At 41.8% G+C, this 18044-nt stretch overlaps 1 protein-coding gene across 2 annotated transcripts in view; it reads right to left on the bottom strand.

The window, feature by feature from the left end:
• The window catches only part of prkcaa (protein kinase C, alpha, a), a 133655-nt gene extending 117562 nt beyond the window's left edge, over positions 1-16093 (bottom strand). For both annotated transcript variants that reach the window (XM_085773428.1, XM_085773420.1), the window contains exons 1-2: positions 15726-16093; positions 13264-13295 (exon numbers count right to left, since the gene is read on the bottom strand). In XM_085773428.1, the coding sequence (XP_085629554.1) occupies positions 13264-13295; positions 15726-15892 (199 nt within the window). In that variant the 5' untranslated portion in view covers positions 15893-16093. The remainder of the gene's footprint in view (positions 1-13263; positions 13296-15725) is intronic.
• Between the last annotated feature and the right edge of the window lie 1951 nt (positions 16094-18044).

The raw sequence follows: 18044 nt of genomic DNA on the forward strand, positions 1-18044 counted from the left end.
AAATGTGTGTGTGTGTAAGTGTATCCTCCTTTTCAGCTGCCATAGCTGATTATTGCAATAAACTCCTGAGACACCAGCTCACACCAGTTCTTCTTTCAAAAAGCCCAGAAAAGAGACTATGAAAAGAAAGAGGCAGGAACAGACAACAGAAATGTTTTCAAACTGCAAAAAAAAAATCCATTACCACTCCACATCTGTGAAGCTTCTAAGATCAAATTTCAAAGACCTGTGAGGCAGGAGGGAAGAGAGCGGAGGCTCAGAGTCATGTTGTCCAATTTTGCTTTCCCATATTAAGTGGGGGATGTATAGGGGAGCCATACACAAACAATTCAACTCACCCATTTGTTTATGTAATATTGACCAATGGCGTTACAGCCAGGCTGTTTTCCAGTGTACCTACACCCTCTCACAGTGCTGGGTCTTATTTACAAGAGGGAATTCCCCACTGCAGTTTCCTACATGTCTTTATGTGAAGCCTGCCTTTTAATACTGATGAGATAGATGCCATCAATTAAAAGGTACATTCAAATGAACCTGCAGCTGTAGAGCCATAATGATATGGAAGAGCAACACTGATCGATAAAACCCCAGAGCGGCTGAGCATCCTGAGATGCTGACCTGAGGATCACCAGCCGTCGATGTGAAACAACGAGCTAAAACTGCAGCTTTTATTAAACTGCAGAGGCCAGTGGGAGGTCTGAAATAAATGGCAAGGCAGACAATCCAGCTTAGGTACTCTGCAGCCCGGCCCAGCCCACAGGCCTACTTTGCATGGAGACAGATGTGGGATTTGTGACTTGTCAATGTTACAGCATCGATTCAGAAGAGGCAGGGAAGGATTGTTCCCTGCTGCTCACATCCAGCCCAAAAAGTTAATCCCGGTGAGTGGGGACACTTCCTACGAGCAAATGGCTTAACAACAGGTGGTTTCATTCACACACACAAAAAAAAAAAAGACTAAAACGGGATGAATGAGCGTTTCAATCAAGTGAAAGCTGACGTTCGTTAAGCTTCCATTAAGCACCTATGACACCATTGTGCCCCTCAAAACGGTACCACCGACCATCTGAGAGTAGATTTAAAACAGTGAAACCATAGATGTGGCTTTAATCATCTAAATGGGTGATTTTAAGAAACCATTATGATTGTTGTAGGGGTCAAAACTAGCCTAACTAGGTGCATCCTGAAAAGGACATCACATCTGCAGGGATAATGTGTCCTAGCAGTGGCTTCATGCTGGTGACACTTGTGATTGCGTGCTACCATTGTGCTGTTTCCGCAGGCCCACAGCGTGCCTCATCTCCATCACATTCTGTTATGTTCCCACACTCGCCTGAAAGCCTTTCAGCAACACCCCAAACAACTCAGCAAGACTGCTGCTGCTGCATATGTGTAGGTAGAGAGAGCAACATACAAGACTTTTCAGTCCAGAGAAAGCAAGCCACGCCCCTTACTGGAAATGCAAAACGGTTTGTGGCTGCGTTGCTGCTGATGCTTGATGTTGTACACTACAAAGGCTGCTGTCAGTGCAAGAACTCTATCCCAGCCTCTTCTATAGTTCATTTATTTATTTATTTTACATGTAGATTGCTAAATCCTGTTTTAAAACAGGGGGTGATAAAATAAGCCAACTCTATATTAGTCCTGGGAAACATCCAGGTCTCACTGATGAAAAACACTGTCATATGTTTTATGGCTGTTGCATGTTTTATGACCGTCCATCATCAACCGCGTTAGAACACTGTAACAAGAAAAATATTTCCCATGATAAATATGACAAATTTGTATTCAGGCACTGTCAGCCTAATAAAGCACAATAAATATCAACTGTAACTATTTGAGAGAAGCCAAAAGGGGAAACATTGTGAGCTGAGAGTCTGGGACTTTGGCTCTGCATGCTCATCTGCTTGCTCTCAACCTGAGTCCTTTATGACCAAGCTGCCAAACGCTTCCTCCTGCAGGAGCCCAAAGCCTCTGAGCAAACACAGAGCAGATGCCACGACACAAAGCTGCTGGCAGGGCCTTGTTCAACACCTGACTCTGCATGGGTATACCTCTACGCAAATGTGTTCCCCTATGTATCAAGACTGCTACAACACTACAAGTCTGGGTATGGAAATCTGAAGGTTTACTAAGGACTGAGCTTTAGACACGTATTCACCAGAAAGGAATTTGGGATTGAAAAATGCAGATGCTACAGAAAGAGAGTAGTGACAGACTACAGTGTCGCATTCTGGTTTACATAAAACGTCAGACTTATCTAATAGAGGCTAGTGAATGATTCTCCACATGGTCCACATCAAGCCAACAGTGACAGTAAAACACAAAACAAACGTTTACATGTTCAGAGTGAACTGTACGGTATCATTGACATTGTTAGTTAGGTCTATTTCGCATAATAAATTTCACATAAAAGTGTACACTGCAGTACAGTCTGAACATTTGCATAAGGGTTGGAGATAGGGATGCACAAAATAATTAACCGTTAACCTATAAGAAGAATTTTGACCAATTAATACTAACACTCTCCAGCCGGCTCACTGGCAGCTCGCACATGAGCTGTCAGAGGAGCGCTCTGCTGTTCTTCTCTCTGTGGCCTGTTGTTTGGCTGCACTTTGCATAAAACAGAGTTCAAACTTGGAAGATCTAAGCACCATCTGAGCGCCGATCAGCAAGAGCACAATGGACGTGGCGTTTCACAGCTGTGTATGTGTTTTATAACAGCTCGGTTAACGAGCGTTGGTTATTGATCTATAAAAAATTTCAAAATGTGCGGCCCTATGGTTGAAGATTTGGTTCCAACTCCAATATCCAACAATGGTATAATGTTCTCGTGTACCATTGAAATACCATACTTTTTCCTCTTTTTTTTAAGGGAAATCTTATTACTACTAATTACTATAATTGTGTAGACAATATTGTAAAACTGTAAAAGCTTGTCACAAACTTTATGAATTTACTTAACCTCCAATTTAAAACATGGTAAACTTGAATTGGATCAAACATCTGAGTGCCAATTGAAATAAATGAACTATTCCCAGTGAAATAAATGGGAATTCTGAGATAGTATTTGTCACATGTGAAGAGGGCTAAGAGCAGTATTTGATGCAACAGGCAGGATCTTCTGCAATGGCATAATGTTGCAGTTACACGACTCTGCAAAGGGCTGTCAATGAAAAGAAAAAAAAAACGCATACAGGAAGTGGATATACATGTTGACACCCGGCTGAGGTGAGAGGAAGAGAGAGAGAAAAGGAGAAAAACAGAGAGAGATGAGGGAAAAGACAAGTTAAAAGGATTTTTATTACACATTGATATTCAGTCTGGGTGTTATGAGCACAGAAAAACATTTTAAAAATACACCAACTTTTGGCCAACCCTATGTCTGACTGTCACTCGAGGTGCATACGAGAGCATGCTGTGTGTGCACCCACCCCTGATGCCCTTTCTCCTCACTGCTGACAAATTTACAGAGGAAGCACTGTCACAAATCCAGGCGTTCTGAGTTGCTCCTCAGAATTTGACTAAAAAGCCCCACGATGCCGTGGCAATGGCATGCCTGTGTTTTTCAACTGACAACGAGAGACAGGACAAATGTGACCATTCAAATTCCATGTGACATCAGTATGACAGCAGGAATAGGGACGTCATCCCACCTGGGACTGCTCAGTCGGTCCCCTTCCTGAGCTCAAATCCCCTTATCAAACTGTGCAACAGATTTGGGCTACATCATGACAGCATGCAATCAGGAAATAAACGGGGCTCTATTATCTCATGACGTGCAGGTGTCAGAGGATGTATTTCCCTCCATGCAGGAGCCGTCCTGTGCCAAGAGACAAGCAGATTTGCATCAACGTGTCGTCTGAGTCTCCATGGAAGCCCAGAAGGTAATCTAATACAGACCAAGAGGCCTAGGGAGAAGCACTGCAGCAGCAAGAGAGCAGAAAACATCACAACACTATTTAAAAATATCGACAGATTTGACTGAACATCAGTGCTCAGTCACATGAATTTAAAAGCAATATTCATAATAAATGCTCATTCTGTAAGCACTGGGAATACATATTCCAGTACACTCCCTCTAGGCTGCCAAACATGACAAATAGCATAATATTTCTGTGGAAACATGAGCTTGTACAGTGGCAAACACTCCAGAGGTATGAAGCACATTGGAACACAACACGACATTCTCACCAAAGGCATGGTGGGGATTCAGGTAATAAATAATGCAGACCGCTATGATAGATTAGTCTAATCTTAATGCAGCTGGTCTGAATTGATTGTTGGGAAACAGGAAGAGAGATGAGAGGCTTTCAGGGAAGTCCAAAATGGCCCCACAGTTCACTTTGGCAATGTTGCCTCAGTCTGAACAGAACCAAGCTACGAGCCAAAACCTCCAATTTACTTTAAAGTCATCATTAAGGCTTCATTCAGTTGTGGCTCAATGACAAAACATGCCCACATGGGGAATGTGCAGAGTAGACTCCAATAGTCTGGACTTGTCTGTTTGAGGGCATTATGGTTGACAGTGGAAATGGTCAAATGCAGCCTAAAGTAGCTGACCACCACCACAACTCATACACTGTTTGCTGCGGGCCTTAACATCTTTCTCATCTGCAGTCTTGCTGTGATTCACACTTCCGGAAAAATCAAAAACAGGGATGGCAGATAACAGACCCAGAATTCCCATGACAGCACAGTCGTCCAAACAGTGCATCGAAATTAAACGAAACAGCTGAAATGATCTGAATTCCTTTACTCTGATAACACAATATCAGATCGATTTTCCTCTGTAAAGTACACAGCAGACCTCCATCCTCTCTGCAAACACAGCGAAAGTTTCCCCTGAAAAAAGCCAAACAACTGGAAGGTATTTATTTGGATTTTCAGCTCAGCATATTGAGGATATGAAGGTAATGGTTGGCATTCACTAAATGGATCAAATCTGCTACACCAGCCCAAACTAGAAGACCCTTCAAACAGGGCTCACATGTTTGTTTGGTCTTTTTGGAAGAGCAGCGCTGCCTCACACTGAGGCGTGGTCTAACACCACATTGAAAGACATATAAGAAAATGTATGTTGTATCTTCATTTGTATCTCATCTGTATTATTCAAATAATGTGCCATATTTTTAAGGTAATTTAAGTACACAGCACTACTTGAGACAACCTTAGATCCATAAGCCAAGACAGTAGTGGACAGAAAATAACAGGAAGTAGCTAATAGCTAAGAATTGTTCTAACTAGGTTCTGTGGTGAATATGAATTCAGAGTGGTGAGCCTTTTACAGCTGGGGAGGCTTTAGGGCTAAGCTGTTTTAATGCTGGGGATTCGCTGGAGCAGCATTAGTTATTATGGTCAGTGTCGGAGAGGCCACATCTCTGCCTACGCCCCTTCACAGGCAGGAAGAAGCAGTGCAGAGGTCACGGTGTGTGATCACACAGTACCACTTAAAGGTGTCAACCTCAGTGGTACCAATTAAAGGTTTCTATGAGATACAAAAAAGTGCATTGCGGAGTTGTTCAAGAGTAATGAGGGAAAGGACTGCACCAATATTCATACTGTGATACTGTTGACTGACACTGGTGGTTAACAGCTTTATCACCATACCCACATTTACTGTGTTATATTGGCCAAAATGCAAATCTACAGTATAGCAACTATAACTGCGGTATGAAATTCTTATTAGACCACTTTTTTACATAGCAGACTGCTGCTGACTGCTGTAGAAAATCACATCTCACATTGCTTTGTTCAGCTTACTGTGAAATTAGAGATGGATGACAAAAAGTTACATGTTCTGTGCTAAATAAAAGGCCACTTCTGTGTCTTGTTAGCATTCTCTGTTCATGGGCAGTCCACTGCAGTTTACTGGGTTTGTAACTGTGCCTCTGTTTATATAGCTGCCTGTGCTCGTCGGTATAGGGTCATGTAGGAAAAGGAAAAAAAATCACCAGCAACTTTCAAATATTAAAAAACTAAAATATTTAGATTAATCAGATGAACGTGAAACAATAGCATAAAAGCTCCTGAATTACCAGCTGAATCCCAAAGTTCCTTTTTGTGGTGCTATCATCTGACTAGTCGAGGTATATCTGATTGATTTGGGGACAGAAATGAATAGGAAAAACGTCATAACCCAGCCTGGCAGCCTCAATGCTGTGACTTGAGCATAGATCCCTGGTCAAGTTGCAAACATTGGCAGAACTTGACCATTATGTTTATTCTCAGACAAAGGCTTTATGTAATCACACTGTGGCCATCTGAAAAGTGTCCTCCTATAAACAGAACCAACGCTATGCATAGCAGTGTATCTCTTCAGGGGACTGAGAAGCAACTCTAAATATAGTCTGTGATGAACTCTGCCCCTTCTTTCTCTGCCTCATAAACACACATGTGCACCGACAAGCACACACGCACACACACACATCACATTCGCCATGACGCCTCTTCTCTGCTCTGCTCCATTCAAACAGTTTGTATCTTGATGAAGCAGCTGGAACATTTTAACCCATTCAACATTACTGTATAAGAAAAAAAAACGGCATAAACCCAATACCTGTGCGTGTGTGTGTGTGTGTGTGTGAGCGTGTAGAAAGGACGACGGAAAGTGATACAGTCATATAGGAGGAATACCATGGGCAGCCAGCCAGGACAGAGGACGATATGGAAAACAGTTTTTTGGCAAAAAGCCCAAGAAATGACAGAGAGACAAGCAAGTGAGTGCAAAAAAGAGATGAAAAGACAGGGAACAGAAACTGACAGCACACGTGCCACAGTTCCAAAATTCAGTTGTTAGCATCAAAGCTATTAGCACTGAATGTGTCTTTGTTCTAAGTACGCTGCTTTACAACAAAGAAATAAAAGAACAGAGACAAGAGCCCACACAAAGGCAAGGCCACTATGGTGGCAGACATAAAAGAACAAATGCAGCAGAGTGGTCAGTGGTTTCACAGCCGTGGCCGAGGCTGAGGGCTTCTGTGAATGACCACAGTGGACAGGTCTTTCATGTTTCCGTCATGATTTTTTCCTCTCAGAAATCATTACTATGCGGCCAAAATGATGGAACGTTTTCAACGCCTTTCATGGCTGAAATTGCTGCACAAATGGAAAAAAAAAAAAGACTCCCTGCTTCTTTGATGTTTGCATCACTTCCACATAGTTGTGTGGGTAAATTAATACATAAACAAAGAAAACTCTAACAGAAAATCGGTGAATACTAATGTTGACATTGAAATCTGCATAATCAGAATCTGATGGAGGAAAAATAAAAACAACACTACTGAGTTGGAAGAAGCCAGAGAAGAACTTCTCTGAAGAATTATCCAGTTCAAATAACCTCTTTGCTAGATGTGATATCAAAGTTCAGATCAGACAGAGACAGAGATAGCACAGGATGTCTCAACTAAACTTAATCAAAGTTACTAAGACAGTTTGAGTTGTGAGCAATTTCCTCTAAAGCATCCAGAGTTTGGATGGTAGTCATGTTTTTGGTCCTATCTTGCCTGTTTATAGTAGCCTAGAATGCAGTATTCAAATTCAAATTCAAATTTTATTTATTTATATGGCACCTTTCATGCTAAAAGCAGCAACACAAAGTGCCTCACAGAGGCTAAAAACAACAAAGAAAGAGAACAACAGTAAGCCAAGTTTAGTTAAAAAGGCATATGCTATTTTAGTGATTTCCCAATTATGCAAATTAGCTGAAAGTCTGTCATGGTGAACTTTATTGGTCCAAGAGGTTTTAGAGCACACTGAGCTGGACCAAGAACTCAATGAACCCAGACCTAACACATGGACAAAAATTGCACTTTCGAGCCCAACAGAGCATAATTACAAAACCACCATCAGGTTTCTTGGGAAGCATTTGCACATCAATTCCACTTGTTGGGCCAAGTTTCATTTTTTGCAATTCAACCTTCAGCATGAGACCACAAATAATAATATAATAAAGTGGCATAAGCTCAATAATGTTCTACCCCTCTGGGGTAGAGATACACCTTTTCCCTGTAATTTCACTGCTCACTGAGGCACACATCAGCATGGTTTATTTCAGGTCACCTGAGTTTGAAATTGTAATAAACTCTCATGTCTCTCATGAAAAGATGGAGTTTATTATATGCTGTCTAGACCCCTGGAGAAATAAAAGCATGAGCCAGTGTATCATTGTCTGCATGAAGCATAAATCTGCCGCACAACAGCAGTGGAACAGTGGTGCCCGTAGACACGCACTGCTTGCTTGAGATGTCTATACTTTCATGACTATGATGGGCAACATGCAGTCATTACTCAAACACTGCAATATATAAGGACGCAGAGTTTAAATGTTGTGTCTGCACACGATCTGCCTTCTCTTTGTGGTTACCGCTGACAATGCATCAGTGCTGAACCAAAGACTTCAACCTGGCTTTTCAAAGAGACTTCAAGAAAAGCAACAGTTAAGGGTCATGCATTCTTTGAGGAGGGTGGAAAAGGAAAAATTACTCAACAACAAAAAGGAAAAGTAGACGACGTGCTTCATCCAGCACGGAAGGGAACCATGGACATTCAGGAAGTAAGAAACTGTCAACAGAGGCCTTATTGGGATTGGCACGAGGATATCCTGAGTACTGTCCAAAAACTGAGCAGCAACAGTTAACAAAGCTGCTGTGCATCAAAGGAATTTGACAGCTGAAAAATAGTTTGGAGTGGTTGTTATTAGTTTGATCCAGTGGAACAATCAAGACCACTTAAACTGAAAAGAAGCAGGAGGCAGGGTTTGTTTATGTGTTAGAAATAGATAGATGGTCAGAGTTAGAATAATACATGGTTCAAAGACACTTTTCTACAGAGGGCTGGCATTTACACAATCACAATTATACCAATTAACAGTTGGCCAGCAGGCTACTACAGGGGTCAAAGATTCATCCCCATTGATCGGTCCATGCCCTCATTTCGCTCGTATGGCAGGACATCAAGTAGTCTTGTCTTTTGGGAGGCAAACGAAAACTCATTAGTGTCTCTTCTTGTGCATCAGGGAACATTGGAAAGCCTCAGGTGAAATTCAGTAGTCTATAGCCTGTCAATACATAAACCATTAAGAGTGCACAAATCGACTGCATCAACACTGCAGAGATGATCTGTGTTACGAGGAGAGCACGGTGCCAAAAATGAGACTCCTACAGTCACCGAAGCCACGGGAATGCCATTTTTTTCCCCAAACAATATTTTGTGCTGCCTTTTAGTTTATTCCTTTCGCTTCTCAAATCCTGTTATATTTCTGCTCTGTTGGAATATGGCCTCCAGGAAGAATCTACCCGGGACCGTTTTAAATTACAGCCAGTGCAGAGCAGCAGTTTATTTTGAAATTGATTTTGAATTCAGTGCTGTTTTGCCAAGAGGAAGAAGAGTTTGTGAGCCAAAGTTTTAGTATCTGAGTAACAATTTCCTGCTTTATATCAGTCAGAAGGGACAAGAGCAAGCATTAGCTGGGTGTGATGGACTAAAAGCTTGTTATTAATCAAATCTGATAAAGGATCGATACTGTGGGACTGCATGCAGCTGTACTAATGGCTTCACAGTGGCAGTGCATGCTAGGCTCATCATACCAACTACATCCTGTTACATGGTGGAAATCCTGAACTGGCTAGAAATGCTGGGACAAGGAACATGAGAATGAATATGAATATGACACTAGAACTTGTTGCTGTGAGTGTACGCACAGGTGCCCTTGAAGCACACACTTGGTCCCTAAGACACTTGAGGGGGGGATACTCAGCAGCCAGTGAATGATTGTGGTTACCTATGAATATGTTTATCTGAATGAGGGTGAAGCAGGTCACAGACCAGGATTACTCAGGTAAATTAAACCCTTGTTAACTCGGTAGTTGAAGGAGAGAAAGCCAAATGAGAAACTCCAACAGACACTCACCCTAAACCGCTGACTGCAAAGTTTCCAAAGAGAGAGACCTCGTGCATTTAACATGATCTAAATGGTAAATCTGCTCAGTGACATGGGTACAAATTGCCCTGCTGTATTACAATGTCAACAAAATGGTGATTTGAGATACCCGGCTGCACACCCGACAGCAGCAGGCCAGGCCCTTGAAATACAACTCCAGAGGGACGGCAGCCAGGAGACGACAGACAGATCGTTCATGATGCAGATAGCATCAAGAGAGGTGGTTACTGATAGACTTGTTTGTTTCCACAACATTAACCCTCTTCAACATCACTGTAACTTCGCTCTAATATTTCACTCCCCCGTGATGGGTTAAAGGAGGTTTGATTTTATTTTATTTTTTTCATTTTCAATTGCATAAGTTAATGTTTTACACAAGTAGATGATGCTCACATTTTCCAGTAAGTCCTCACACTGTACATCACAGTATAGCGCATTATGACCACATCCTAACACACATCAATATCATTATTATGGCTGCAACCAACAATTATTTTCATTAAAATAATGACTTCCTGGACAGACTGGTTTCATCTTTAAAATGTCAGCAAATAGCCAAAACTGCAATTTCCCAAGGCCTAAGATGACATTCAAACTGTTCCTCCAACCCACACACAGTCTAATGTACTGTTAGACTAAAAATAAAACCAGGAAATATTCCCATCCATTAATATGAGACCTAATTAATTACATGATACATTTTTTTTGCTCTAATTACTTGACTGAAAAATAATAAAATAAGTAAAAAGCAGGAAGACACTAAATTAGCTTAGAAATGTGATAGTGACATTCAGTTTTCATTAAAAAAGAAAAAGGGGTTAGGAGCTTCAACACTAAACACAACACTTGTGACATAACACTGTTCAGCCCTCCCTATTCTTGGAAAAGGGACATTTGCAGGCCTGAAAATTAAATGTCACTCTTGTTACAGAAATGCCACTCTCCAGTTGATCACTTTGTCATTTTCGAGTATTGACTGGGAGGCTCGCTGTCTCTGCTGGAGGGCCTGACCCTCATTTTATAGAAGCTTACGTTTAATAATTGATGGCTAAACAGATACTGTATTATAAAGTGGGGACCTTACTCTCTGTGAATAGCTAGTGGAACCAGCCACCCTCATCTGGATAAGGCAGACATTATTTATTTAGCAGGGCCGGGCACAGATTTATGATGGAAGTAAAATACGTGGTTTTTGAGTTTGCTCGCAGGCCTCAGTGTTTTACACGGAGGAAAAAGGCTGCAAAATACTAATTGTGCTGGAGACCTCCTTAATGCCGCGCTGCGGTCTCTGATGTCCTTGCTATCATTGAATTCATCGTCTCCTGTATTAAAAGCTCTGACAGTATAAATGAGGCAGGAAGAAAATGACAAGTTGCTGTGAAAGCAGAGGAGGGGGATGGCAGACACGCTGATGATAATGTCAGGTTATGCAAAAAACATGTTAAGCTGTCATCACTCCCGACACCTTGGACTGACTCATTTGCCGAGCCTGGTTTCACGCATGTAGGAGCACATAGTAGAAGGCTGAGAGCGGGCAGCATCTCACCTCTGTGAGAGGAGATCACAGGGAAGAGTGGGCGTCACGTTGTTTATATTTACATGCAGACACGGGTTAATATGCATGCTCCTGTGCAGTATGCAAACATTTACCAGACAAAGGCCCTCACACACGCATGGGACACAACGAACACTCTAAATTTATTGATATGATGAGTAATAAAGGCCTCTGCACATCTCACTCACTCTGACACTCTCAGGAGAAGAGCTTCTGAATCACTGAGATCAAACACGCTGCGTGGCAAACTGTTTATCTGGAAGTCTCTAGCCGAGACAGACTGCTTCTTCTGCTCAACAGAGCTGTCTAGATATCCATCAAGTCTTTCCCCAAACGACAGAAAAAAAGACAGTCAACATGTCAGCGCTCGTTAAGGGCAAACTCTCCTCTATATATTTCCATTGCACAAGGGGTGAAGAAATGCAAACTGTTTAAAAACTGATGGTAAAGGCACCTCGTAGCGTTTTGTCCACTGGCAGTGCAGTGCTGTGAAGTGGTGTTTTTGTGAGTGGATCAGGATTTTGTTTTTCTGTGTGCAAGAGGACGCACAAATGTAGGCCGCACTGATGTACTGATAATAAGCTGACCCTGCACCAACTAAGGCAGTAAACATGGACGTAAACAACACAGGATTAAAAATAAATTTAAAAAAAAAAGGTTTTTTGCAAAAGCGCATTTAATATTTCAATAAGAAACACTGAGTGTAAATAAGTGTGCCACGGGACACTTTTATTTCAGCGTCAAGAGATTTTCCATGTTTTCTACGCAAATAAAAAATCAAACGCGATTCAAATTTCACTTCATGCGCTGGATGTGACACGCTGAAAGAAAATCAGTGTCCATAACTAAGTGCAACAGGAGTTTGACATCATCTGCACTGTTACCTGGGCACTCAGAGCCACAGCGAGGCTTTGGCAGGCCCGAAAGTTTCCACATTAGATGAGGAATTCTTTGAGGTGATGCATGCTGAAACTCAAAATGTGTTGATAGGAAATCCACCTTCAGCGTGAGGTCCTGCGTCTGACTCCAGCTGCAACGTCTTTCCATATCTGTGTGCTATGTACGTCCTCTCTGTCCCTCTCTCTTCACTTAAAATACCTGCCATTCCTTTTGTCTTTAACTCACACAGCCAGAACCCATCACACACACACACACTGTTGAGCACAAGCCTCGCTTGTTTGTAAGTACTCTAGTGATAATAAGCAGTTAACACATTTGAGTCAATTTAATAACCATGCACTTGCTGCACCATGCAACAAGCTCAAAGACACTTGTCATAGATATCCACAGTATTCATTCAAAATATATTGACCACTGAGACAAACAACACATCCCTCTCTACATTTCCAATTGTACTATGACAAATTAAAGATAATGTTATTCTAGGCTTTTCTTCTGGCCACAATCAGATGCATAATGACCACAATAACACTACGCTAAACAAATAATGTCCCGTTTGCAAAATAGCAAACAAATCATGAGGGGGGTTTGGTAATTTGGTTTGGTATGAGGATGAACATTTGGACACAATGAGTATGATGAATGTGTCCTATAGACTCACTGTCATGTATGAGCAGAGACATGCTCACAGACAAATCAGTGATTCACACACATGTTGTACAGATGAAACGTAGCTGGTGTACAGCAGCGAACCCGACAGGGAGAAAATGAAAAGGTCATTTCCAAAGTGACAGTTTATGTGACAGTGATTAAACAAACTGTACATGACACACAACGAGTTACATGTCGGAGACAATTTTTCTTTTACCTTGGCACTGGAATCCTTGTTTTCCAAACCCCCTGTGAAAACAAAGAAGGACGGATTAAATTGTTGTCTCTCTCTCTCTCTCTCTCTCTCTCTCTCATACAGACAGTAAATCCATTCATTCTTACACAGATAGGTTTGTTAATTTCACAGTGCAGGAGGACCATTAGGCTTTAAAACGTTTACATTTTGCCTCTAGCCTTTCATTATCGTCTCCTCCAACCAAAACGAATGAAAGAAAAACTTTCATGTCATGACTTATGTTTCTCGCTTGGGCTCTTAGCTTTACTAAAAGTGAAATCTTAAAGCCTGAGGTATTTTAGACCGTGCATCAGGCCTCATCATGATCCACCATCAGCTCAGTGATGCTCTAGTGGCTGAATGGGAGTGAATCCCTGAGCCCAAGTTGAGAAATCTTAAAGGGACAACGAGGAGTTTTGGAAAAGCGAAGCGTTTTCACACTACATTTATGAGCCTCCACGCGCACCGTACATTTCTTTGACCGGGCGCAAGACAGACTCATGTTTTCATTCATCAATAATTAAAGTCAGAGGTTCAAAGAGGTTCACATACCACCGTAGTTCCGACCATAAACTGTGATTCGGCGGCGTTATTCTCATGACTCGCCACGAAGGAAACGCTGGTCGGCTCGACCAGCATCTCCGCCACCACTAATAATAACAAAATAACGATAGAGACAGAACGATATATTTATCGAAAATGGGCCCATTAACAAGTGTGGGTAGCGGAGATTCATCCACATTAACGTGATACTTTTTTATAACCGAATAGAAACTCCTCGTTGTCCCTTTAAAGAAGCTCTCAAGAGTGAACTGTAACATCTGGATAACATCTGGGTATAATATCCTGGTGTCCACATGCTTTTAGCCAGATTGCTCAACTGCTGTCAGATATTCAACTTCATTCTTTCTGTTTAAACAGAAAGTAACTACAGGCAGAAACACACAATGCACACTCTATGTGGGTTTTCTGAATATTTCTTTCTCTGTTCTCCCATAATTATCAGATCCCACAACTGAAACTGAAACTAAGACAAACAGTGACAACTAACCTGGAAACAAAAACAGCCTCATGAAAATGCCAAAAGCTCTGAGACCTAAATGAATGGAGATGCTCTCTGTTTGAATGTCTAAAACAAAACAACATGTTCCAGATCTCAGAGCACAGCACACTGGGACTGTGTTTGGTGTCAAGGTGTCAAGGAGAGGGTTAGAAGCCAGTAGCTAGTGATAAAGGTAGTGATTAAGTTCGTGAGATCACACTCCCACCTGCACCAACCGTGGGTGATGCAGCTCTACCAAGCAGTCTGCAAGTTTACTCCTCACACAGTTTCACTAGGAAAAACACAGCACGATAACAAAACACTTAAAGTGCCTGAAGCTAAACTGAAGACTAAACTAAACAGTGACCTCTGAACACTGACTGGGACAGATGGGAGAACTTGATATGAACACTAACAGACATATTTGATAGACACAGTGATGAGAAACTAATGTTTTGTCTTACTTTCCGTATACAGTTTCTCTAAGAGCCACTAACTGCAGCGTAAAAGCAACACTGTGCCTCTGCAGGAATCACTGCCCCCCTTCACTTTGTGTTTAAACTACATACCATGTGCATGATGTTAAAACATTTCCTGTAGAATGTGACGTGGTTTTCCATATAGGCTCACACCACAATTGCTAGTAAACTGCAGAATTTCACCCAAAATCCCACCCAGCTGGACCAGTAAACACTAAAGCTGGCCCCAGTCAAAGCCTGTAGCTGTAGACTGAAGGTCTGAATGGGCCGAGCTTCAGAGCCAGGAAGAGGGGAGCTATTAGTCATCCAAAGACTTTAACCAAGAAGCACAGCTGCAAAGTGTTGATAGGGGAAACACGGCAATGGAGGTGGACTTTTAACTGCAGCCCCTGTTATCTTTTAGTTTTATGGAAAGACTGATACAAGCCACCGTGACAGCAGCACATTCACCACAATGTGAACGTGTTCTCATTCACAGATCCTGGACCATGTAGCCAATCAAAAATCAAAGTGACTGCTTTATTGTCACTGCTTCTGAGTGGGAATTTCCAGGACCCACACCCATGCAACCATATACAATGATACACTAATGATATAAACAACAGCATAACTCCTCCCATATGGAACTACTTAAGACAGGAATCTGGGCGATTGAAGATCCCTGCAGTGAAATGTGGCAGGAGCAGAACTTGCAGACTCTCTGACAGCAGAGACTTTAAGAGGTGAGGCAGTCAGAAGTGTCGAGGCTGCAGGTTTAAGAAGGGAAAGTTAGCCTGAAGTTCAGTTGTGTGTTACATCACCGAGCAGAGTGTTGGGCTCCTCGACTGTCTGAACTTATCCAACATGCAACAGGCAGCAGCACAGCAGTCAGTCAGTCAGTCAGTCAGGAGGGGCTGGAGCCCGGTGGGACACGGAAGGCTTACCAGATGAAGTCGGTGCAGTGGCTGCAGAAAGTCGGCTGCTTGAAGAACCTGGCTGTGAACTTGTGGTCCTTGACTTCGTGGACGTTTTTTTGCCTCAGAGCACCTTTGCGAGCGAACCTGTTCGCTACGTCCCCGGTGGACGACTCGTTTGAACTCACATCAGCCATCGTCTCTTCCCCCCTAAAGAAAACACTCTCTCTCGCTCACTCACACTCACACAGACAAACACACAAGCCGATGCTACAGCGGTTGCCTTTGCTGTCTTCAAGTGTTTGAGAGTCCGTTCCTCAGCGTGGAGGCTGCAGAGTGCGGAGCGGCGGTCTTCACTGGAGACACCCTACTCTCAGTGTGAGGGCTTTCCCCTGCCTGTCGCTGCCACTGGGCTGCTCCGCTGACAGCTCCGACTGCCGTCAATGCCGCAGCACTGCAAATACACCACGTCCGGTCTCACCTTCAAAATAAAAGCCTTTTAAAAAAACAAATCACATGTTAAAGGGATAGTCCAACATTTTGACAAATTAATCCATATAGTCATAGAAGGGATGTCTGTTCACTGTTTTCTTTACTTTTACTTTATTTTATTTTTCTCAGTGGTATGGAGCACAAACAATAAAACAGTACAAATAATCAGACATAGCAAGAGGCAGTGGGGGCTGTACATACTTTGTACATACATCTCTGACCAGGACAGAGCAAAAACTATCACTTAAACAGAGGAAGAACACGTTTCAGAAAAGCACCTAGCTTATAAATAACTTTTGTTTTATCAGACTGTAATAACAAAATTAGTTTAAACATAGATGGGCGACGAACATAGTATTTAGGGAGGTATTTTTCTCTTAGATATACAATACATGTGTTCTTGCATTCAAACAAAACATGGAACTCATCACCAATCTGGCCATCTTTGCATAGATCACATAACCTCCGACTTCTATGATGTTTTCATCACTTTCTAATTGCTTTATTTTCTCAATGATATTGTATTTGTATTTTGTGAAGCACCTTGTAAACATGGTTTTGAAAGGTGCTATAGAAATAAAGTTTATTATTATTATTATTATTATTATTATTATAGGGCCGGGGTAGGTTCATTACCTTTAATTATCGGTGCATGTTGTTTTGAGATCTGCGGGGCAGAGTCGTGAGATACAAAACAGTCAGAATCAGATGGTGCGGTAGCCTACTTCTCATATTTACCTTGAGCCTGTTATTGATTAAGTGAGTGACATGTGACTAGAGGACAGGAATTAGCAAAGTAAAAGCTGCATTAAAGTTCATCTCCATGTTCCTTTTATTCAGTAGCCTACAATGTTACAATAGTATTGTTGCAACATTGTATCCCACACTCTGATACTGTATCTTAATCTATATTGTGCAGAACATGAATATTTACACAGACAGAACACCCTCTGCTTTAATATGAGAAAATGTGTTAAATAATCATGATTTCATATTGTGAGAAAATAATCTTGATTATGATTTTTGGAGCAGCTGTAGTCTGTTGCCCTTTCTAATTCAATTGGTGCGGTCATTCCTTTCTCCTCTCTGATTGAATGGGTGAAGTTCAATCACAACAGGACATTTATTAAATGCCTGGTCTGTAACTCTGTTCTAAACGTCAATTGTTTTCCTGCAATGTTTAATTATGTTCAAACTGCTCATCTCAGCAATGGCATCAGGTGTGGGTAAACTATTTGGAAAACTTCCCAGTAGGCTATATAGCACACTCACATCACAAATGGATATCAAACATAAAGTTGAGTGAACAGTCTAACACTGATGAGCAGAAGAATTATATATAAGCTGCACAGAGACATGAAGTAGACCTATTGCTAAGCTGCTGGACTACATTAGTTTTTTGCATGGTGTACCTGGTAAACTGTGGCTGATTGTGTAACTGTGATATAATTTGAAAATCCTCAAAGTGCCATTGAAAAAAAAACAGCCTTGGTGTCCTCAGTGTATCTGTACAGCCTTTAATCTCAGTCACTGTCATAAAGAGGTTCACGGTGTCCTTGTCAAAAGAAAAAAGAAATAGTACATGAAAGCAAAACCCACGGACCTTTTAAATCATCAAAAACAAGCCATGAAACCTTTATGAATATTCACTTCCTCTGTTAAACACCGAGCACTGTGGATCTATTGATTCCTCTGAGAAGCTCAGCTGAGAACATAATAATTCATCCGCAGACTAGCTACTGCTCTTCTCAGGTTTGTACTGGAATTTGTTTGGTTGTGGTTTTGGAAATATGGGGAGGGGAGCGATGTGGGTACACACACACAAAAAAATGGAAAGTATAACTGTCACTGATACTG

Source organism: Trachurus japonicus, chromosome 1 (assembly GCF_045865225.1).
Source record: "Trachurus japonicus isolate A0001 chromosome 1, Traja_1.0".
Classification (NCBI taxonomy): Eukaryota; Metazoa; Chordata; class Actinopteri; order Carangiformes; family Carangidae; genus Trachurus; species Trachurus japonicus.